The 23,028-nt window shown below is 44.0% G+C and overlaps 1 protein-coding gene across 2 annotated transcripts in view; it reads right to left on the reverse strand.

The window, feature by feature from the left end:
- Positions 1–23,028, reverse strand: part of ASPG (asparaginase) — a 59,348-nt gene that overhangs the window by 25,842 nt on the left and 10,478 nt on the right. For both annotated transcript variants that reach the window (XM_081192709.1, XM_081192708.1), the window contains exons 3-8: positions 22,153–22,264; positions 16,572–16,697; positions 14,460–14,543; positions 13,198–13,324; positions 4,785–4,900; positions 3,584–3,769 (exon numbers count right to left, since the gene is read on the reverse strand). In XM_081192709.1, the coding sequence (XP_081048835.1) occupies positions 3,584–3,769; positions 4,785–4,900; positions 13,198–13,324; positions 14,460–14,543; positions 16,572–16,697; positions 22,153–22,264 (751 nt within the window). The remainder of the gene's footprint in view (positions 1–3,583; positions 3,770–4,784; positions 4,901–13,197; positions 13,325–14,459; positions 14,544–16,571; positions 16,698–22,152; positions 22,265–23,028) is intronic.

Raw genomic sequence — 23,028 nt, forward strand, 5'->3', positions numbered from 1 at the left:
AATAAAGTGCTTTGTTTGTGGTCACTGATACTATCTTGCTCCCATAAGAATAAATGAAAGCTTGTTGGAGCCAGCAACTGGTATTCAGAAATCATTAACTGCCTCCAACTGTGAACGTAGACCCTCCAGATGTTTTGGGACTACAACTCCCATCATCCCTAGTTAACAGGACCAGTGGTCAGGGATGATGGGAATTGTAGTCCCAAAAACATCTGGAGGGCCGGGTTTGGCCATGCCTGAGGTAGAGCATAGGCATCATGGCTAGTAGCCATTAATGGTCCTCTCCTCCCTGAATTTGTCTAATCTTCTTTTAAAGCCATCCAAGTTAGCTCACAGAATCACATGTTTATTGTTTTCAGTGCTAAATGTACAAGAGTTCTTACATTCATCAAATAAGGATCCAAGTTAATTCTAATTCTTTCTTGAACGGTTACCTGTCTTAGCCACAAACCTAGTATGTTTTAAATTAAAATCATACCTAAAAATAGTGGGAATGTGAAAAATGTTTATATCGCACAGGTGTAATTGTCAGGTAGCTGACATTGGCTGTTGCTCTTTGTTTAATGTAAACCCAATGGTAAAACTGGGCTGACTGCTGTAATGTGTGAACTGGTCCTCTGCATGTTCCTCAGTAGTTGATACCCGTATCTGGAACAGGCATGCTCTGGTACAGAGTCCAGAACTGAGTTTCTTGAGCTGTCACAAACATCCTGGGGAGCTCTGAAAGCAAGCCTCTTCACCTGTAATCTCCAGAGTACACATATTAGATTAGATCAGTGTGTTTGCAGTTGCTCCCATAGGCCAGTTTCACATTTCCAGAGGGAACGACTTCAAACTGCACTGAAGACATCTCTTTAACAGTTCTTACATTATTTCTTTTTTCATTATTGCAGTGGCAGATTCAACAATTTTCCTAGAGCAAACCTCTTAGGTAAAACATTTCTAGGAAAGCCAAGCCAGTTTAAAAAATATCAAGCAGTTCAGCAGTATAATATAATGAAGTAATAATTACCAATATGTGCACATTAACCAGGCCTTTTAATTAAGTGGGAAAGGGAAACAACAGGTCTAGCTTTGTACTTGGCACTGAAAGTGGTAGATTGCAAGCCTAACTTACAAGTAGTAGACTGGGGGAAGGGCTTGGTTAACTTTGGGGCAAAACAGAAAACAAAACAGCATTAAAAATAGCAATAAAAAACTCCAATGCCAGACATGACCCAGCCCACTTGGCACCACCACTTAAAATTTGATTTATCTCTAACTCATCCAGTCATATCAAGGTGGGGCTTTTAATTCTGCCACCCACTTTGAACCTTTGGGAAATATCCCATCGAGATTTGCTCAGTTTACTATCAAGTCTTTGGGAGGGGCAAGTATCTAAAGATGTGTGTGGGGATTTCTTAGCCATCTTCATATTGAAAACCTCTGATTCATTCATCACTCTGGTGGTCCCCAGTTACAGGCACACACACCCTTCAAAATGACACAACCATAATTGGATAGAGACACCATCATCTTGTATATGCTAGGATTATAACTACCAAATGTGTCCAGAGGTTTTCAACATAGTAAAGGCCAGGAAATATCCATTACAATTGATCTTGCATCTAGGAGTGACACAGGAATGAAAATCTTGATGAGGGCTTGGACAGATAAAAATTAAAGGTTTCGAATCTAGCCAGTACTCTGCCATTCCATACTGGAAAAGAAGCAGATTTCCTGAATCAATGATCCCCGCAGGTTTTACTAAAGGGAACTGTAGTGGTTTGGAGTTACTCGTGCATAAACTGTCCCTGTTTGGGAGCTTAACTGCCTGGGTTAAACCGTCTTGACTGCACAGCCCATCTCAGCGTGGCTGCCTCAGTCGCTAGCAGAATCTGTCTGTGGGCGTTTCTTAAACCTTTGCCAGCATAAAAGCTGTTTGACACCCAATCGTCTCCGCCTCTCATTGCGCAGGAGTCTCCTGCGCAGGGAGGGCGTGGGTAGTGGAGGACCAGTGCTCTCCTCACTGACTTCCAAGGAAGAATCCCAGAGCCCTTCCCCCTCTTCCCCCATTTGCTGTCCTGGATCCTTGGTGTTACGCTGATTTCCTTCCCCCTCTATCAAGCTGCGTCTCCCCCTAGTGCTGGTACCTTCCCCTGCAGAATCAGAGAGCCTCTCCTTCTCCTGTTGCACTGATGTCAGTTTCCTGACAGGAACCTTCCTACTTTCCTGCGCAGTCTTGCCCTTGTTTGGGATTTCAAGGCAGGGTGGACACACCAGAGCATCTACTGAGAAACTATCAAAGTAACCACAATATATCATATAAGTGTGATCACTGAGAGGAAGTATGGAGAGAGCAAGGGCAAGGGGATGAATGAATATCAGACAAGGCACAAAAAGTTCTTTTATCTATGAGATATTATGGTATGGAAAGTGGTTTGTCTGTTTGTTTTTCCATCTGTTCTCTATAGGTTTGTTCGCCTCTCGGTGTATCATTGCCAAACCCTGAGGTGGGGCAGCAGTCATTGTCAACCTTTTGAGGCAGGCTGCCATTTTGAATCAAAATGGCAGAGTGAAACATGACTTTGGTGTGACTTTGTCCATTTTGGGGCATAGGTTTGGCCACGTCTTGAGGTATCATTGCCAAAACTCAGCACAAGGGTTCCTGAGTTAGGGGCAGTAGACTTCATCACTGTTTGAACACCGTGTGCCATTTTGAATCAGGATGACAGTCCAAAACATCACTTTTGCAGGACTTTGCCCATTTGGGGGCATAGGTTTGGTTGTCTCTTAAGATATTGCTGCCAAACTCGGCATGAGGGTTCCCAAGGTGGCAGCAGCAACCTCTGCCAATGCTTGGTTGCCAGGTGCCACTTTGAATCAAGATGACAAATCAAAACAGGACTGAGGTAGGGGAGCTTTGCAAAAGGCCACAAAGGAAGTTCATGGGAGAGACAGTTTGATCCAAGATGCCTACACTAGCTTTTGAGTTCTGCACTAGAACCTATTCGGTTCTTTCCAGTAACATTGGCTGCTCTAGTGGTGGTGACATGGACTGCTGGATGAAAGTCTTCCTTTGGGTGGGGACCGGGAGAGACTAACTGACCGTTGGTGTCTCCTGACCAAAGTTCTTTAGTTCCTACTAATTCTATCAATATATCTCATACCTTTATGTCACAGCACTGGGATCTAAATGCCAACACACAAACACCACAATATAAAGGCCACCCACCAGCCTCCATACAGGTTGCTCTGCATAACCCAGAAGACAAAATGCCACAAGTAAGACAACAGGTGCACTGAAGAAAGCCAAATGGTATTAAAAAAATACCAGAAACAGCAGCCACTGCCTCCACCCCCTCACCTGCCAAAAGCTTCATTTTTAATCTTACCTGGATGAACATTCCTTCCCAACCCAAAATTGAGCGACCCTGAATTCAGTGGCATAGCTCAAAACAGCCTTCCCCAAGCTGTTCTGGATCACAACTCCTATCAATCACAGTGAGCAAGCCAATGGTCAGGGATGATGGGAGTTGCAGTCCGAGCATTTGGAGGGCACCAGTTTGGGGAAAGCTGATTTAAAGAATAGAATTTGTCTCACCTTTCCTGTTTCATAGACTAAAGAAACACTTCCTCGCAGACACTGGGTGCAATTCAGAATCACCACACCACGATCGGTTGCTTTCTGCAACTCTTCCAACAAAGCAGGGCAATTATTGGGGGCATTCCCACTCCCATAGGTCTCAAGCACAATCCCTTTTATTGGGCTCTGAAGAAACCCCTTCACCTGCATGAAAGAAAAATATATATACAGTTCAAAAGTGTTTACCTAGATTGAAATATGGTCTTTTCTACACAATACTATCTTTTTTAATGCAAGGAAAGATTGATCAAATATTTTAAATATGGAGTTCAGATTCTTATTAGGTTGACTGCTGGCATGCTGTACGAACTTTGATTATTTTCATGGCCCATCCAAAATGTATGGATAATCACAAGTCCTCATAAGCAAAAGTGCTATATAAATAGGTTTGAGAGTGAGGTGATCAAAACATTTACAAAACAGCTTCGCTGTATACATAGGCATAACTGTAGGGGGTACAGGATGGGGACAAGTAATGTCAGTATATACTATAGGCAGTACAACAGCAAGATGGATAGACAGTGGTTGGTTATACAGGGGATGGACAACTTGATTAGCACAGGGAGCCAAAATGGGGGGGGGGCAGAAGGATGCAAGTAACCTGTCCATTCTAATTATGCAGAATCATAGCACTTCATCCAGCTTTCAACTTTCCCTCTACAATTCTTCTCCAACGAACTCTGCCTCCTCTCACATTTGGATCTCACACCCACATTTTTAAGATAAGGACAGGTTTGGAACTCCACAAATGAACTGCCTCTGCTACTTCTCCCCTGCAAATTGCCCCTTCCCGATCTCAACAGCCTGAAAATGATCGAAATGATGCACATCCCCGCTTCTCAAACATGCAACATTCAAAAGCATAATAAGAGATTGGGTTTTTTTAAATCTTTGATTGCATTCTCCTCAAGCACCATAGAATACTTTTGGACATGACCGTATTCTATGATGCTTCTTTCTCACATCCGAACACGTATTGTGGGATTGTTGACTACATGCAACCAGCTCTGAGAAAAGCAGTGGCACAGCGGCCTTGTGGGAGTGGCTCAGCAATGCCAACGCCTTTTCTTATTGCTCATTATATGCAATCAACACTCCTACACATGAGTGTCATCATAGCTTTTCTTCTCATTATGCTCTCAGACGGAGGAAGGCTGACCGCTTCAGCAGTGATCCCCGGGAAGATTCTCAGTAGGCCAACATGTTGATCAAAGTTCATTTTGTGGATTGCAAATTTCTTGGTAGTGTTGGCCCTCCAAACAGTCTCCCAGTTAACTGTGAAAAGAAAAACAAATATATTATTTGAGAGAGAGAGAAAGTGTTTGTTCTTTCCAATCCCAGTTCAAAATCTACCCCTGGTCAGTGTTTGCCTGTCTTTGGGAAGGAGGAATCTCAGACCCTGTCAGAGCTTCATGCTTCCCTTCTAGGAAGCCTTTCGCATAATCTTCTTACAGTTCAATCCAATGGAGAATTAAGGGTCATATCTAACGCTGTTGTCCTGCTAGTGTGGCAGACCTCAACTTCAGCAACAGAACTTCCCCTCCTCTTTTCTCCCCTGCAGCCCCCTGGCACACCCTCAAAATCTGCTCTAGAGGATTGGGAGATCTGAACAAGACAACACATTTCCTGCACAGGCCCTGCTTATCACAACCCAATCTACAAAACAAGTAAGCCAAATGTAAGAACAGCCTTGCTGGATGCACAGGCAAGGGAGGCGCCTTCTCAAAGCCCACTAAGCACTTCCCCAACTTTGGGAAGGAAGCATGAGGGCTCTGACAGGGTCTGAGATTCCTCCTTCCCAAAGACAGGCAAACACTGACCAGGCTTTGGGAAGCAGGTGGGAGGGCTCTAGAACCCAGCCAGAGCCTCACACCTCCTTCCCAAAGCCTGGCTTAAGCCAGCACCACAAGAGCTGGGGGGAGGGTGTCAAATGTTGGCCTTGTACAGGGTTGTACAAGGTCTGTCCCTGAGACCAGAGACCCATTGCGTCTAACATCCTGTTCTCGCAGTGGCCATCCAGGACGTGGGTACAACAGTGGTCTCCTCATTTGTGATTCCCAGCAATTGGTATACAGAGGCGCAATGCCTCCAAATAACCCCCTACCTGTACTATAATTCCCCAAAGTACTCCAAACTATCTGGATTGAAGTTTCTTAACACTTTGTAGCAGCACAACATGAAGACGTTCTTGTTTAGAAGAAGCATTCCAATATTGTAATTCAAGATTCTTTTAATGTGTACCTTGGGGGGACTCTGCAAAGCCACTTTGCTAGGCATCAGCAACATGACACATATTTCACATGTCTTTTAAAAGACAGATGTTGTTACTCTTACCACTAATCATCTCCAGAGTTTATAATGCAGTTACTAGTGATTAAATAAAATGGCAATGATTCAATTAAGTGTGATTATACATTGGAAGCCAGATGCCAGCTGCTTAACTAATAGTCACTCTTGAGTTCCCATTACTAAATGCCAAACAGTCATTATTAATTCTGGAAAAGCTCACCATCTCTGCCTAGTAGACAATGGGGTGTGTAAATAATCTCAAAAGACTGGCAGAGAGTTGCATTGGATAATATGTATAAACACACCCAACCCACACATGGTATCCATATCTATTTTCCAAACTTTTTTGGTAAGAAGCAAAATTCCTGGCTAAAGAAGAGTCTGGCCAAACAGGAGTTTGCATGACAACCTACACCTACGGAAACACACTCTTCTACTTGGTAATTAAAGGTGCAAGAAAGCTCTGTCCTCTTTTGGATCTGACTCCCATGACAACTACTGAAAATGCCAAGCACACCTTGAGGCCTTACATGTTGTGCTCCCCATCAGCACAAAATGGACTTTGGTTGTGCCATAGTTTTTGAAACAGTGAACTGAAGTAGACACAACTTGTGTGATGGTATCAAAAGGGAAAGAAAAGAACCTCTGTGTTGATCAAACTGGGTTAGATGAAACTTCCACCAAAAAACTGAAGGAGAATATAGAGGAAGCTCTATACTCCTAAATATTGATTTTTGCAGGCCACTCTGAGAGCCTTTTCAGCTACTAGGAGGGGTATTAATATCATCCATAAACAACCAAACAAAACTAGGACCCTCTCAAGTACGCATATTCCATCACATACACAATTGGATAGCAGCTATGATTATAAGAATCCATTGAAAGAATGATAATATCACAAAGGTTTCGTCAGGAAGCTTCAACAGACACACTTCTTCTAGTCCTTTTGCCTCTGCAAACCTCACTCCTCTGCTCTTCCCATCACGTGTCCAGACTGAGCTGCACAACCAGCAGCCACCGCAAAACTCTTCTTTCCCTACACAATATGCACCACACATCCGAACACCACTTTTTTGTCGGATAAGAGTTCAGCAGGGTGTTGTTGTTTTTAAGCCAAAAGATAAGCAATCTTATGTCATAAAAGTGTCACAGCACCCAAGTCATCTTTTTTGCAGCAACTGAAGATTAGTTTGTTTTCAACCCCAATCAATTTCCCCCTCGCAGTCTGGCATCAGCTACCCCAGAAGGACTTATTTTCTGAGCAGATGTTGTTGCAGAAGAGTTATTGCCAAGTTTTCCTTCAAAATATGTCCTACCTAGTTTGGAAGTTGTATGTGTTTTTTAATACAGAGTCTGAGATGATGTACGTTGGCACTGATCCTCACAGAGAGGCAGCCAAGATTAAAAGAGATCATTCAAAGAGGGCAATCGGTTATCTTATTAGAATTCAGTCTGTCCACTGAATCCAAAGCTGGTGGATAGGAGTCTAATGAACCAGATGCCGTAGCACCAGGGCAGCCGTGGAAATCGAAACAGTGGGATCCTTCCCCTGGGTCTGAACAGCCAAGTTCCACAGTACCTTGCCAGTACAATTGCATGGGCAGCATACCAGTTTGAAGCCAATGAAATGCTCTTACTCAGGTCAGAGGGTTGGCTGTTTGAGGGACTCTAATCTTCCAAAAAGGGTCAGTACCTAGGAGAGGTGGACTGCAGACAAAAAGGCTCAAAAGGCCTCAGTTCACTTTCAACACTTGTGGAGAAAGTTGCTCACTTGGAGCTCTCCGTGGTTTTGCAACAACTGAACTGCCTTCCTCCATGGGCTCCTGTACATGAGTAGAACAGATCACCAGAAGGAGAGGGAGGGAGAGAGGGGGGTGGCTGGTCCTGCTGTAGCCTTCTGAAGAAGTATATGTAGGATTAAACGACAAGCTTACACACTGTGAGCTATGAATAAGATTAAATAAACTCAGGTTACTTCCAGGGAAACATACATAAAGTAGGGGATGCAAGTCTCAGTATAAAAATGTTTTCATGTATAGGTAGCCAAACTTACCATCCAGTCTTCCGCAATCTAGTGCCCTCCAGAAGTTTTGGACTACAGGTCCAATCAGCCACAATCAGCATGGCCAATGGGAGATGAAGTCCCAGACATTTGGAGGGCACCAAATTAGAAAAGGCTGACTTACACAATGCTGAGCTAGACCAGCCTGACTTGGCGTAAGGCAGTTTCCTATGTTCCAACTAAAACCAACAGGTTAGGCATCCTTAGAATAACGCTCAAAGACATATTGACAGAATTTACCGTATTTTTTGCCCCATAGGGCGCACCGGCCCATAGGGTGCACCTAGGTTTTTTTTGGGGGGGGGGAATAAAGAAAAAAATTATTTCCCCCCCCCCCAGGCGCGGGGCTGGGGCGAGGGAAGCCCGAGCTTCCCCAGCCCCCAGAACAGGCTGCTCTCCGCAAGCCGTGGGAGCCCTCCCACGGCTTGCACAGAGCTACCCGAAGCCCGGGCACGACTGCTCAGCGCGCCCAGGCTTCAGGATGCAGGCAGCTCTCCGCAAGCCGTGGGAGCCCGGTGGGAACTCCCGCGGGCTCCCAAGGCTTACGGATAGCTTCCTGAAGCCTGCATTCACCCCATAGGTCGCACACACATTTCCCCTTCATTTTTGGCGGGGGGAAAGTGCGTCCTATAGGGCAAAAAATACGATAGCTTCTCTGTCAACCTCATCTGTATCCCATCAAGCCTCCCTCTCTTCTCTTTCTGCCATAGTATTGCAAAGAAACTGAAGGCTAGGGTACTGATAGTCACAAAAAACAACAGGTGCAAAATATTGGCAGTGATGCTAGAAAGCATTTTTTAAATTTAATTTTTTGGAGGGGGGTTGTCACCTTTTGCCAGTGGTGCTGTGCCTCAAACAGCACAGGCTGACACACAATAATTAAGTTGGCACTGATCTGATCTAGAAACAGGGAAAGCTTAGTCAATTTCATTTCTTCATGCCGGGCTGACATTAAATGCACAGACTAACCTATTTGGTTGAGGAGATGTAAGGAAGAAAAGTTACCCAACTGATTTCAGAATTGTTAAAACGCTTTAGAGAATCACAATGTGAGCACATTAGGAAACTGTCTCCTGGGACAAAGAAGAGTTCCGAGATATTCTAAAAAGTAGAAACATGTGTTGTAAGGATTCCATAGAAGCAGCACCAATGGTCGTCCTCTTCCACCGAGCATGCAGCTTTGGGAGGGAAGCACATGGAGCGGTGAGGGAGGAAGGGGACATCCGCCTAGCCAGCCAGATCAGCTGAACCAACCCTGGCGATCAATGGGGTGACAGATGTCGCAGCCAAATCGCCCTCACATCCTGGATGAGGCCAATGGGCCATCTAGTCCAGCATCCTGTTCTCACAGTGGTCAACCAGATCTCCATGGGAAGCCTAAAATCAATATCTGAATGTGATTGCATTTCCCCCACTTGTGATTCCCAGGAAAATGGTATTCAAAACTACAATGTCCCTGAAAGTGAAGATAGAACATAACCATGATGTCTAGTGGCTGCTGATAGCCTTTATTGCCTTATTGTTATCCAGGAAAGCGCGTTGTTTCAAAACCACCAGCAGTGAGGAACAAGCCGATCTGTTGATGTCATAGATACCATATACCCATTTAGCATGTGAAATGCCACTCAGAATATTGCAAACAAGCCCTACTCTCTTTGTTGCACATAGTAAAGACAACACTGTTGAAAAGTAGGGGAGATTTAACTAATCCAAGCACGTTATGGAGAGCAGTAGGACTCTGGTTAGGCAACATGCAGGAGTCACGCTACGATACAGGTTTGAACTCATTCACTTCATGGAGTGCAGTAGCTCTGAGAAGAGACACCTCCCTAAGGAGTGAGGGGGGTGCCTGAATTCAGTGTTATGAAATCAAACCAGAAATGCAACTTTCAATGAGTTCCGACCTCCAGACAGATGCTTTCTTCTCACCTCTTCTTTTCTAGGCTAAAAGTAAGCCAGACCCCATTACATAGGTTTGTGAAGTATTCATCTTGAATACAGGGAGGTGGCCAAGAAGTGGAGAGCCACAAAGAGTCTATGAAGCAAAGAAAGAGTTCTTGAAGCAAAGAAAGGCACAGTTTAGGCGCGCGCGCACACACACACACACACTGCCCTCTTCTCATGGCACTAATTTTCTGCAAGATAATTGATTCAATTTTTGTAAAAGAGAGATATGTAAAACTCTGCCACCTAGATACTCATGACAAGAATAAACATGCCTGCATTTATAGCGAGTGGGGTAGCAATGCAAATAGCCTTCATCTAAACATACCAAGAAGGGACGTGGGTGGTGCTGTGGGTTAAACCACAGAGCCTAGGACTTGCCGATCGGAAGGTCGGCGGTTCGAATCCCCGCAATGGGGTGAGCTCCCGTTGCTCGGTCCCTGCTCCTGCCAACCTAGCAGTTCGAAAGCACGTCAAAGTGCAAGTAGATAAATAGGGACCGCTCCGGCGGGAAGGTAAACAGCGTTTCCGTGCACTGCTCTGGTTCACCAGAAGCGGCTTAGTCATGCTGGCCACATGACCCGGAAGCTGTACGCCGGCTCCCTCGGCCTATAGAGCGAGATGAGCGCACAACCCCAGAGTCGGTCACGACTGGACCTAATGGTCAGGGGTCCCTTTACCTTTACCTAAACATATCAAAATGGCTTGATCTTTCTGGAAATGCATGGCTTGCTTAGGACCACTTCACACATTTTTAAAGTGTGGCCCTAAGTTGTTTTATGTATACTTTTAAAAGTTAACGTTGCAATTGAAAGGAACATGTGTTATCATTGAAATGGAATTCCAATGGCAAACCCAGGTTTGCTGTCTTGTGGAAAATAAAATTTAGCATTGCCAGATAATCACAGTGATAGCTTTGGTCCCTCCTTACACAGAATTCTATAGCTATATAGCTAGAGACAGGGCTTCTAGGCCAGACTTCACTAACTTGCTCTTATTGTTTGGGTCTTGTTCCTCACTCTCTCTCAGCCTTAGTTCCCTCTGAGTGAAACAGGAACAGTACGGCTGCCATACACCCATATTTTCCTAGATAAAACCGGGATTTAAAAGGCGGAATTGATGTCCTGGTTTTTGAAATATAGCAACCCTGAGAAAAGGAGTGTTGGAAGCTGCTTTATACAGAGTCAGGTGACTGGTCCTCCCAGTCAGTTCTTAAGCAACGGCCTTTCATGCACCTTGCTCCCTGATCCTTTCAACTGAAGATAGCAGGGACTGAACTTGTGACCTTCTGCATGTGAAACATGTGGCCTTTCACTGAGTTATAGACCCTCCCAGTGGCCAGTCGTACAGAGTGAGGATTAATTCCATGAAGGCAGTAAAGAAATCTGCAAGAGTCCATTTTTAAAGAAAAGCCACTCATGTGTTATGAATCAAAAACATTTAAATATAGTGGGTTGTATCCAACAAAATGTTGCATCCATGCAAAGATTTCTGCTTATGCACTGGAACTTCCCTCTTCTCCTCTTGTGCTTGCCCCCCCCCCCCAAAGAAATCTGTTCTGGGCATTCCCCCAACCCTCTAGAGCAGATTTCCATTTTCCAGCAGAAAGCCTTGCACGAATGTGATGCAACCCAGTACTAGTCTGCTCAGTGGAGGCTGGGCTCTGTGACAAATGATGCAGATCAGGCAGTTCCACTAACTGTAAGGCAGAATTCTACACTAACTGACTGGCAACAGCTCTCCAGGCTTTCCAGCTAGGCTCTCTCCCAGTTGCACCTGGGATTTAACCTGGGACCTTCTGCATGGAAAGCAGATACCCTAGCACTGAGCTACAGCCCTTACCCACCATTCAGCCAGATGTTGACAGACTGAGCAGAACTCACCTCCATAAATCCCAACAACATATTCCTATTTGTTTTTACCAAGCAGTCTTCACAGTCTGCAATACTGGCCTCATTGTACATCTCCACTTCCTCTTCATCATATAATTGCTGGAAGTGAAACAGCACCACCCTTACCTATCTGTCTGTCTGGCACCTTCCATCCTAGACTGACTGTGGGAACAGAAAGTTAGACTTTTGGAAACAAGTGTATGTATGTAGCATGCCTAGTTCAGCAACAACTCTCCCAGGAGGATCACAGCACAAAAGTATTTGTGCTTGATAACTTCTCCTGAAACAACATTTACCTTGTCACCTGGGGCAGCAGTTTTCTATCCAGGGCCATTCATTCTTTGCACTAATCCCTGACTAAATTCAGTTCCAACAGAAATAGAGCTTGTAATAACCTACCCCACACCCACCCAAATTATTATTCAAATTTACTTATTTTGTCTAAGTGAGCTCAAATGCCATATTTTAAGCCTGAACTTGAAATCTGTTTTTTAAAAAATTTGAGTTTTGCAGAAGTCGGAATTTTGTGGCAGTAAAGAAGTGCGGATAACAGAGAGGAGAAATAAAAAGGGTAGTAACAAAGAGATACAAATAAAATGCTATCCCCTAAGCCCACTCCAGAGAGTTCGAGGGCTACAAACTTGTTTTCTTTTTTAACATTCATTCATTCATTCGTCACACAAATTTGTACACCATGTATCAGCCTGAAGTCATCAAAGCAATGTGCATGTTAAAAATTCAATAAAATTCAAAATGTAGAAATCCTAAAATAAAAATAAAACCATTCCTACGAAGTCTAAAAACAATAAAACAATTTCTATAGATGTAGGGAAAACCTCAGGGAAAGTCTTCTTAAACAAAAATGTCTTCGGTAGGCACCTAAACATCACAATGCTGGAGTCCTGCTTAATTTCAGCTGGTAATTGTTCCAGAGGGCTGAAGCTGCATCACCGAAACCCTGGTTTCTAGTACAAACTAAGTGCACTTATGGGGCATGTATTATTTTCAGCATCTGAGCAGCACAGGTGCCAGGTATATATGGGGCATGGCAGTCCCTTGGGTAAATTGGTTCCAAGTTGTCAAACGCTTTAGGTTTTAAAAAATAAAGCTAAAATCCTCAGAAATAAAGCTGGCCAGAATCAAGCTGATCCAGAAAAACAGCAACATGACTCCACATGATTTTGTGTGATAGTATCCAAAGCAGAAGTGGTACGGAACCTATCATTAAAGTATACAAGCAATGGTGCGGCCAGAGTCCATGAACAAAAATGGCCGCATGTATAAAGATGCTTAAACGTCTTGACCTAGTACTGCAACAGGTCAGGAAAGGGTTACAGATGGGATAATTATACAGCTGGAAGGACTGAAATCACAGCATGGCTTACTTATAATATCCACCTCAGCAGTTGCAAGTGAAGGCAGGTTAGGTGAGGAAAAGGCATTGAAGCTCTCTGCATCCACCTTAGTAACCCGGTTTCCCCTGTACAGTTTATTATGAAAGTACAGGCACACCTACAAGGACGAGAAAAGGAACATGTCAGTATACAAACCTTGTAATTAAAAGATCCAACAGATTTATTTTTTTTAATGCCTGACTCTTTCTTTAAATATAATGAGAATGACTTAGGAGAGAGTTATAAATACAATGAAAATTATGTAGGAGAGGTTTATATCTCTTGTGCTTTCAAAAAGTGCCACCTCTTGTCACTTAAGTGTTTGGGGTTTCAGACTATTGGAACTAAATATAAGCTAACAGCTTGTGGCATTTCCATCCAAGAGCAGGTTTGGCAGCTCTCACAGTTTGCCAAGAACCTCTCAAGTTGAGACCCAGTGACTAGGATGTTAAAAAGTGAGGGTTGAAAGGGACTCTTACCATAAGACGTGCACTGCTCTTGAGTACACTGTGGGTATATAAATAGCTTCAGAAGCTTTAGAATGGTTGGGAAAGCACGTATTATTTCTAGAGAGGCAGACAGGAGCATAGGCCCCCTTGCAGTTTGTACCACTGGGGGCACCCAGCATAGCACACACACACTCCAATGAAAAAGCACTTTCCCCTAAGCAACACTTTCCTCTAGCAAGTTGGTTGCTGCCGATTTTATGATTCTGTGATGGTGGTGCTCTATATTACTAATGTTTTTTGGGGGGGAATTAGTAAGCAATATTTCTTTAATAACTGATGTCAAATCGAAATGGGATGCTATTTCCTTTTTAAAAATAATTGCGAGGTATATAATCATTTTTAAAAAATCAATTGGGCACCTGCTAATTTCAAGTTAATGGAATGGTACATGTACAAAACAGAATATGTAAAGAGGAGAATGTATTACTATAATGGGGACCTTCTGGGTTGTGCAAAAAAACCCAACCCTATCTTTAGTATCCTAAATTAAAGGAGGTGTTATTTTATGTTTCGGAATGTATGATTTTATAACCTCAAATACCATTTGTTGTTGTTTTATAAAGTTCCCCTATCAAGAAGATAAACTGAAAATTACACTTCTCTTTCGGTTTGTACACTGACTGCAATATCTGAATTTCTGCAAAATCTGAAATGTCAGCGAAAGGACTGGGCTGATAATCATCAAGGATAGAGAGGCATGCAGGACAAGCAGAGGTAAGGCTAGCAGCAAGAAGGTGACCGGACCTCAGGGATTACAAATTGTCCAGCAAAGAGCAGTGACCCCAGCAGATTGGCTCTACCATCATTTCTCAGTTCGTATATGGGTACCTAGAAAGAAAGAGAGAGAATAAGAAATGACTGCTGTTGAAAACACACACAGCGGCAGCAGCAAGATAGGGGGCTGGAGGAGACTCCGGATATGTAATACAAGCAAGTGTAAATCCATGAATAATTAATGCAACATTCTCTTATCAGATGATTTATTGGAACGTGGATGTATTTCTCCATCATTCTAAACTATGGCAGATGGTGGAATTTCTCCAGTTGAATTTAAAATATATTCTCCCCAACCCTCATAAAGTTATCCTTTAATTTTGCATATTCTTTATGCTGGCAGGGAGAGGAGGGAGAGAGTGGAGATTTCAACCTGGAAGAAATATCACTTGCCAATTACAACACACCCTCCCTCCCCCAGTAGACAACCTACAGCCTTGCGTATTATTTGGAAACCACAGCTAGTGCAAAATGTGGCAGCCAGCTGCCAGGTGGGGCTGGTTCACCGGCAGCCCATTATCCTGGGACAACCGTGGATTCTCCTTTGGCAGGTGACTAAGGGCAAAACTGCCAGTGGCAAGAGAGATCTATAATCAGACCTTCCTTTGCTTTGGTTTCCCCTCCTTTACTGTACTTCAAAACACTGCACAGTAGACTGCTAATGTCACCACACCACTAATGCTGATGGAAGAAGAGCCTAATTGTTCCCTTCAACACCCCATTTCCCCACCCAAAGTCACCCCCTCCAAAACTGCTATAAGCCCCACTGAAGGAAAGACGCTGGCTATCTATACTGTATTTCTCTTCCCCCACCCCCCAAAGCAAGGCTACTTAATAATAATAATAATAATAATAATAATAATAATAATAATAATAATAATAATTTATTTATACCCCAATAACCTATTAACCATTAAAAGCTTCCCTAAACAGGGCTGCCTTCAGATGTCTTCTAAAAGTTTGGTAGTTATTTTTCTCTTTGACATCTGGTGGGAGGGCATTCCACAGGGCGGGTGCCACTACCGAGAAGGCCCTCTGCCTGGTTCCTTGTAACTTGGCTTCTCGCAGTGAGGGAACCACCAGAAGGCCCTCGGCACTGGAACTCAGTGTCCGGGTAAAACGATGGAGGTGGAGATGCTCCTTCAGGTATACTGGACCAAGGCCGTTTATGGCTTTAAAGGTCAGCACCAACACTTTGAATTGTGCTCGGAAACGTACTAGGAGCCACTGTAGTTCTTTCAAGACCGGTGTTATATGGTCTCGGCAGCCACTCCCAGTCACCAGTCTATCTGCCGCATTCTGGATTAGTTGTAGTTTCTGGGTCACCTTCAAAGGTAACCCCACATCGCATTGCAGTAGTCCATGCGAGAAATAACTAGAGCATGCACCACTCTGGCGAGACAGTCTGCGGGCAGGTAGGGTCTCAGCCTGCGTACCAGATGGAGCTGGTAAACAGCTGCCCTGGACACAGAATTGACCTGTGCCTCCATGGACAGCTGTGAGTCCAAAATGACTCCCAGGCTGCGCACCTGGTCCTTCAGGGGCACAGTTACCCCATTCAGGACCAGGGAGTCCTCCACACCCACCCATCTCCTTTCCCCCATAAATAGTACTTCTGTCTTGTCAGGATTCAACCTCAATCTGTTAGCCCCCCATCCATCCTCCAACCGCCTCCAGATACTAGTGGTTTTAGGGTAGGACAGCGGTGGATTATGCCCAGTGGACCTGGAGCCAGTGCTAATGACTGGCTAACCTAACTAATTCCAGTTTTCTCCCCATCCTCCTCTACAAAGGCAACACTGAGACCATGGAGAAAGAAGCTGACAACCAGTCCCCTGGACTGGTTGTATGGAAGGAGGCAGGCAGGTGGGGGCTGACTGAGGGCAGACTGAGGTTGGTGGGGCCATGCCCCATTTCCCCCAGTGGAACAGCCTTGTGTCCCCTATCTGTGAAATAAGACACATTAAGCACATACCTCCCAAGGCTGCTATGTGTAAAATGAGACACCCACCTTGTACATGTCAGCTTAACTTTGACACAAGACAGAGCCCACCCTGCTCAGTTTTCAAGGAAGCAGCTTACCTGAGATCCCGTCAGAACAATGGTTTTACCCAGGTTCTCACACATGAAAGACAATGCTGAGGCTGTATAGGCCATTGTGTCTGTGCCGTGAAGGATCACAAAGCCATCATACTTTTCATAGTATATCTGTTGATAGAGAACAAATTTCTCACATTAAGAAGATAAATTTTAAAAATGGGCAGGAATGATTGTCTGGGGAGAGTACAACAACGTGAATTTTTAAAGGGGAAGAAACTACACCAAATAAGTTGATTTTTTAGTATAGTACTATTTTCCTCTAACATGCTGTTAAATAATTTTCAAATGACCAAATGCATTCTAGGTGCCAGGATTCAAATATTGAAGCAACATACAGCGGAGGCAGGGGGAACAACTATTACTTACATTTTAATTTTTATTTGGAAAGCTGTTTTAATATTATTGTATGTGTATATACTGTATTTTTCTGTGTATCAGATGCCCCCGTGTATAAGACGCCCCCTATTTTTGGGTACTCCAAAATAAGAAAATGGGGTGAGATTGGCCAGAGTTGCTCAGCTTTTTTTTAGGGGGGATTGCCAAAAAACGCTGATCTGCCTAACCTACCACTCTGCCACTAACACGCATAGCAAAAGCCACCTGTCGTCTCTCCCCTCACCTATCATCTGTCCCCTTGCCAATCACCCGCCCAGTTGCTGCAGCGAAAGCCAATCAACACCAGCCCTTGCCGCAGCCACCAATAACACGCACAATAGCCGCTGACCGTTGGCTCACGGCAGCAACCAATCCCATTCCCCCCCCCCCAATGCACTATCTGTGTATAAGACGACCCCCATTTTTTAACATAATTTTTAAATAAAATAACCTTGTCTTGTACATGGAAAAGTACGGTATATGTGTGTGGGCACATGAAATCTTTTGTAAATCACCTTTAAAAAGGTAAAGGTACCCCTGCCCGTACGGGCCAGTCGTGTCCGACTCTAGGGTTGTGCGCTCATCTCACTTAAGAGGCCGGGAGCCAGCGCTGTCCGAAGACACTTCCGGGTCACGTGGCCAGCGTGACGAAGCTGCTCTGGCGAGGCAGCACCAGCGCAGCACACGGAAACGCTGTTTACCTTCCCGCTATAAAGCGGGTACCTATTTATCTACTTGCACTTAGGGGTGCTTTCGAACTGCTAGGTGGGCAGGAGCTGGGACCAAAAGACGGGAGCTCACCCCGCCACGGGGATTCGAACCGCCGACCATACGATCGGCAAGTCCTAGGCACTGAGGTTTTACCCACAGCGCTACCCGCGTCCCTTTAAAGGTGGTATAAAAATAATCACCTTTAAAGGTGGTATAAAAATAAATTTCCTCCCATCATGATAAACCATGGTTTGTTGTGACATACAAACACTGCCATTGTGAGACAATTCTGGTTTGGTTTTTTAAGTGTACATTTAGCCAGAAGAACAAACCAGACTTATTAAGATTTATGTATATATACCACCTCTCCTCGGAGATACTCAAGGTGACGTGCCTAGGGAGGGATTCAACATTGCACTAAGCTAATCTGTTCCATCAGGGCAAGCATTTCTGTTTGCCAGATGGAACAATCACCCCTCTCTTCCCTCCACATGCCGTTTTGGGGGTTATCTTGGACCCCTCCTGAGCCCATTTCTGGAAGCACAGGGTAGAAAGAAGTCCCATTGCTCAAGCAGAATGCCTTGTGCTGGGGTTCCACTGCTGGGACTCATTAGTAGAATCCCACCCGTAATTCTGTCCTCCCCATTTCATCCTCACAACAACCTTGCAAGGTAGGTTAGGCTGGGAGACAGTGACTGGCCCAAGGTTACCCAGTGAGCTTCATGGTCTCACAGGTCCTAGTCCAACAATCTACCAGTAAGCACTACACCACACTGTCTTATATTACCGAGGAGGCAGGCTGTGTGCCTAACAACAAACAAAACAAAACACTGTACCAATGGAGCCATATTTATTTGTTTATTCCTATCTCGCATTTGAATGTTTCCTTCCAGAGAAGCTCTGACTTGAACATAATTAATTGTTAAAGAATACAGCCAACAGAAAATGAAGTTCTTTCAGTAGCTAATTATGAGAAAATTCAAAGACCTGTTCTTCAGTGTATACATATTAATGATGTGTCCTTAACCAGAGGAAGACTGCTAATTAAGAAAAGCTTAGCAGTTGCTTTAAAACAGGAATGTTAACATATGCAAATGAGTCATATGGTCTGATTTCTTTGTCGCCTCTTTTAGTTGGGGATTATACCATTTACGGGAACAGATTAAGCAAACTGGGGCCATTGTAATAGTACATATGAGAAGGAAGCCCCAGGATCCAGTCTCAAGAGAGGCAAATCACTAATGTAAGGCTGCCCTCTTCTGTCCAAAAGATGGCATGGAGCTGTATACAGTGGTACCTCAGTTTAAGAACAGTCCGGTGTAAGAACGATTTGGTTTACAACTCCACAAAAGCGGAAATAGTGTCTTGGTTTGAGAATGGTCATAAATCTGACATCAGGAATCGCAAGACAGAGAAGCCAGTAGGAGAACACTTCCACCTCCCAGAACATTCAGTACAGGACCTCAAAGCAGCTGTCTTATTACAAAAGAATTTCAGAAATAGACTTGAAAGAAAAGTTGTTGAATTACAACTTATCACTAAACTGAAAACTATGGAGAGACCTGGTCTTAATAGAGATATTGGATTCCTGTCTCATTACATATGCTAATAATCTGCATACTATCCCTTGCTTTTTCCTTAGGACTAATTGCAGTCGTTAACAGTCCTCAACAGGTTTACCATACTCATTTAGTCAATCACCCATCTCCTACTACCCTCCTGAGAAAAACCCCACCCTCCCACTATATATAAGGGTCTGGTGACTTCTGTTTCAGTGTATCTGAAGAAGTGTGTATGCACACGAAAGCTTATACCCAAACTTAGTTGGTCTCTAAGGTGCTACTGGACAATTTTTAAAATTTATATATATATATATATATGGTTTGGCGGGTGGCGGGTGGCGCTGTGGGTTAAACCACAGAGCCTAGGGCTTGCCGATCAGAAGGTCGGCAGTTTGAATCCCCGTGACGGAGTGAGTTCCCGTTGCTCGGTCCCTGCTCCTGCCAACCTAGCAGTTCGAAAGTACATCAAAGTGCAAGTAGATAAATAGGTACCGCTCTGGCGGGAAGGTAAATGGCATTTCCGTGCGCTGCTCTGGTTCGCCAGAAGTGGCTTAGTCATGCTGGCCACATAACCCGGAAGCTGCACGCCGGCTCCCTCAGCCAATAAAGTGAGATGATCGCCGCAACCCTAGAGTCGGCCACGACTGGACCTAATGGTCAGGGGTCCCTTTACCTTTACCTAAGAACAGAATCCAAAAAGCAGAAGGGCTCCAGTGGCAGGAGGCCTCATTAGGGAAAGTGTGCCTCGGTTTAAGAGCGGTTTTGGTTTAAGAACAGACTTCCGGAATGGATTAAGTTCATAAACCGAGGTACCACTGTATATTCATTCTTATATAAACGGCCTCAGTCCTGTATACCTGAAGGAGCATCTCCACCCCTATCATTCAGCCCAGTTCCCTCATTGCGAGAAGTGAGGTTACAGGGAACCAGACAGAGGGCCTTCTCGGTAGTGGCGCCCGCCCTGTGGAACGCCCTCCCTTCAGATGTCAAAGAGATAAACAACTACCTGACATTCAGAAGACATCTTAAGGCAGCCCTGTTCAGGGAGGTTTTTAATGCGTGACATTTTAGTGTATTTTTGGTCTCTGTGGAAGCCGCCCAGAGTGGCTGGGGAAACCCAGCCAGATGGGCGGGGTACAAATAATAAATTATTATTATTATGAAATGTATAGACTTTGGGTGCAGTTTATTTGAAAGTCCTCTGTTAATGTAACAGCAAACGTAATGCCGTCCAGATGGTACTGCACTACAGCTCTCATCATTCGTGACCATTGTCCCTAACCATAAGCCATGCTTGCTAGGGCGGAGGACAGTTGTGGTGCAGTAATATCTGGAAGACATCATGTTCGCTTTCCCCGATTTAGCAGATTGAAAATTCCAGGGCAGTTTCCCCCAAACTTATGAAGAATATATGAAGTTGCCTTATACCTAGTCAGGTACATGGCTTATCTAACCCAGAACTGACCACTCATCGCAGAGCTTTTAGGCATAATCACAAAAATGCAATGCAAGTCAATACTTCTGTATATAGAGAGCTGCCATATACCCCATATACCATTGAGTCAGACCACTAGATGCATCTCACCCAATACTGTCTACTCTAACAAACAGCAACTCTTGAAGGTCTTCAGCATAAAGCTGTCTTGCTGCTACAGGTCCTTTGATTAGAGATGTCAGGAACTGAACCCTGGACTTTATGCATGGGAAGCATGTGCCTTACAAAAGAGCTATGAGTCCTCCATTTCTCATCCCACTGAAGTGCTTAAAAAAATCAATTATGTTCCTCAATAACTCAAGGCCAAAATGTTTTGTGCTCCAGAAAAGTCTAACTGGCATTACCATGCAATAAACCTTGCAGTGCTCAAAGCTGCATTATGCCTCCACCTTGTGGTCAATCGGATTTTAACTGGAAGTTGAAATGGCAAGATAAAGAATGGTGATGTGTTGCAAGAAACACAAACCAGAACTATGCAAAAGAAAACTGATTGCATTAAAGTTACATCAGACTTTTCCATGGACAGTCTTGTGAGCAGGATCCTAGATTCCATTTTGATCCGGTTTACAGATTAATCCTGGAAGCTTTGGGTAGAACCAAAACTCTGGATTATGTAGGGACTTTTGCTGTTGCTCTAGCAACGTGGTCATGAGATTGCTTCAGAAAGCCATCCCTTGAGGAGCAAATCTTATGTTGCAATAAGCTTTAAAGGTATGCATGTACAGTGGTACCTCGGGTTAAGTACTTAATTCGTTCCGGAGGTCCGTACTTAACCTGAAACTGTTCTTAACCTGAAGCACCACTTTAGCTAATGGGGCCTCCTGCTGCCACCGCACCGCCGGAGCACAATTTCTGTTCTCATCCTGAAGCAAAGATCTTAACCTGAAGCACTATTTCTGGGTTAGCGGAGTCTGTAACCTGAAGCGTATGTAACCCGAGGTACCACTGCATTTTTAAAGAGGGGTGAAATGGAAACAGCATGTTATTGTGAATATTAAAAAAAACTATTCATGTGCTTCATTTGCTGGTCAGCGATGAAGATTGGTAAAGAACAGCATGTGTTGAAACATCCTGCCAGTTACCCTATGGATACTGAAAGTGGTTTTGTTTTGTCAGCATGTAAACTATTCTAGGCTGTTGGAATCACAATGTGAAAGACAATGGTTGTTTCCATGAGGACTTCTGCATATGGCATGTGACTCCCCTCCCGCTCTCCCCATGTGCTCCCCTAGATATATTCTGAGGGTTCTCCCAACCCTTCGGATCAGATCTGGAGATAATGTGGGATGAACCCGGAGGAGGGGAGGGGAGAAGACCCGTTATGAAAACGAAAGTTGTTCTGCTCACAAAATGTATTTAGTTGGCTATGGCTCAATATTTTTTCTGTGACCAACAGCATTACAAGATTAATCCAAAATACCTCCAGGAGACTGCCAATCTTGTCCCATTCAGCTGGAGTCATGTTTGAAGAATCAAGCAGTGGAGAAAGTTCCAGGATGGTGTAGACAATTCTTTTATTTTGTCTAGAAATGCTGTCAAAGAAAAAAAAACACTTTTTATGAAATGAACTATTTTAGTTGCAGCCCCTTTTCCACTGGAAACCTGAACATTGGGCTGTGCATGGTAAGAAAGCCTACAAGGGGATATTGTTGCTATCTGAGGAAGTTCACTCTGTGACACAAATTGAACTTCATAAACTTCTCTTCCTATCTCATCTGCTATTCTATTGAAGAAATCTTAGCCAGTTGAAATATTGGACAATTAAATCTGCATCCAGTTACATGGACCTTCTTTTATTCTTATACATGTAAAAAAAAATAAGAGTTCTAAAACCAAAAGTTCAAGATGATATACACACAATACAGCAGGTGCCATCTTAGAAAAAGTATTCCTTCATGAGTAAGACAGAAAAAGGAATACCTCTTCTAACACAATCTGCCAACCACTTTTTTTTTCTTTTTTTGTAAATACAGTGGTACCTCGGGTTACATACGCTTCAGGTTAGAGACTCCGCTAACCCAGAAATATTACCTTGGGTTAAGAACTTTGCTTCAGGATGAGAACAATAATTGTGCCCTAGCGGCGCAGCGGTAGCAGGAGGTCCCATTAGCTAAAGTGGTGCTTCAGATTAAGAACAGTTTCAGGTTAAGAACGGACCTCCGGAATGAATTAAGTACTTAACCCAAGGTACCACTGTAATTGTATTAATTACTACTCCTCTCAGTGGTATGCTGTTATAAAAAAGATAATCATATTCCCAAGGTACTTCTCTAATGAACAGAAAATCTGCTGTCCG

This window comes from Podarcis bocagei (assembly GCF_964188305.1).
Source record: "Podarcis bocagei genome assembly, chromosome: 1".
In the NCBI taxonomy this organism is placed as follows: domain Eukaryota; kingdom Metazoa; phylum Chordata; class Lepidosauria; order Squamata; family Lacertidae; genus Podarcis; species Podarcis bocagei.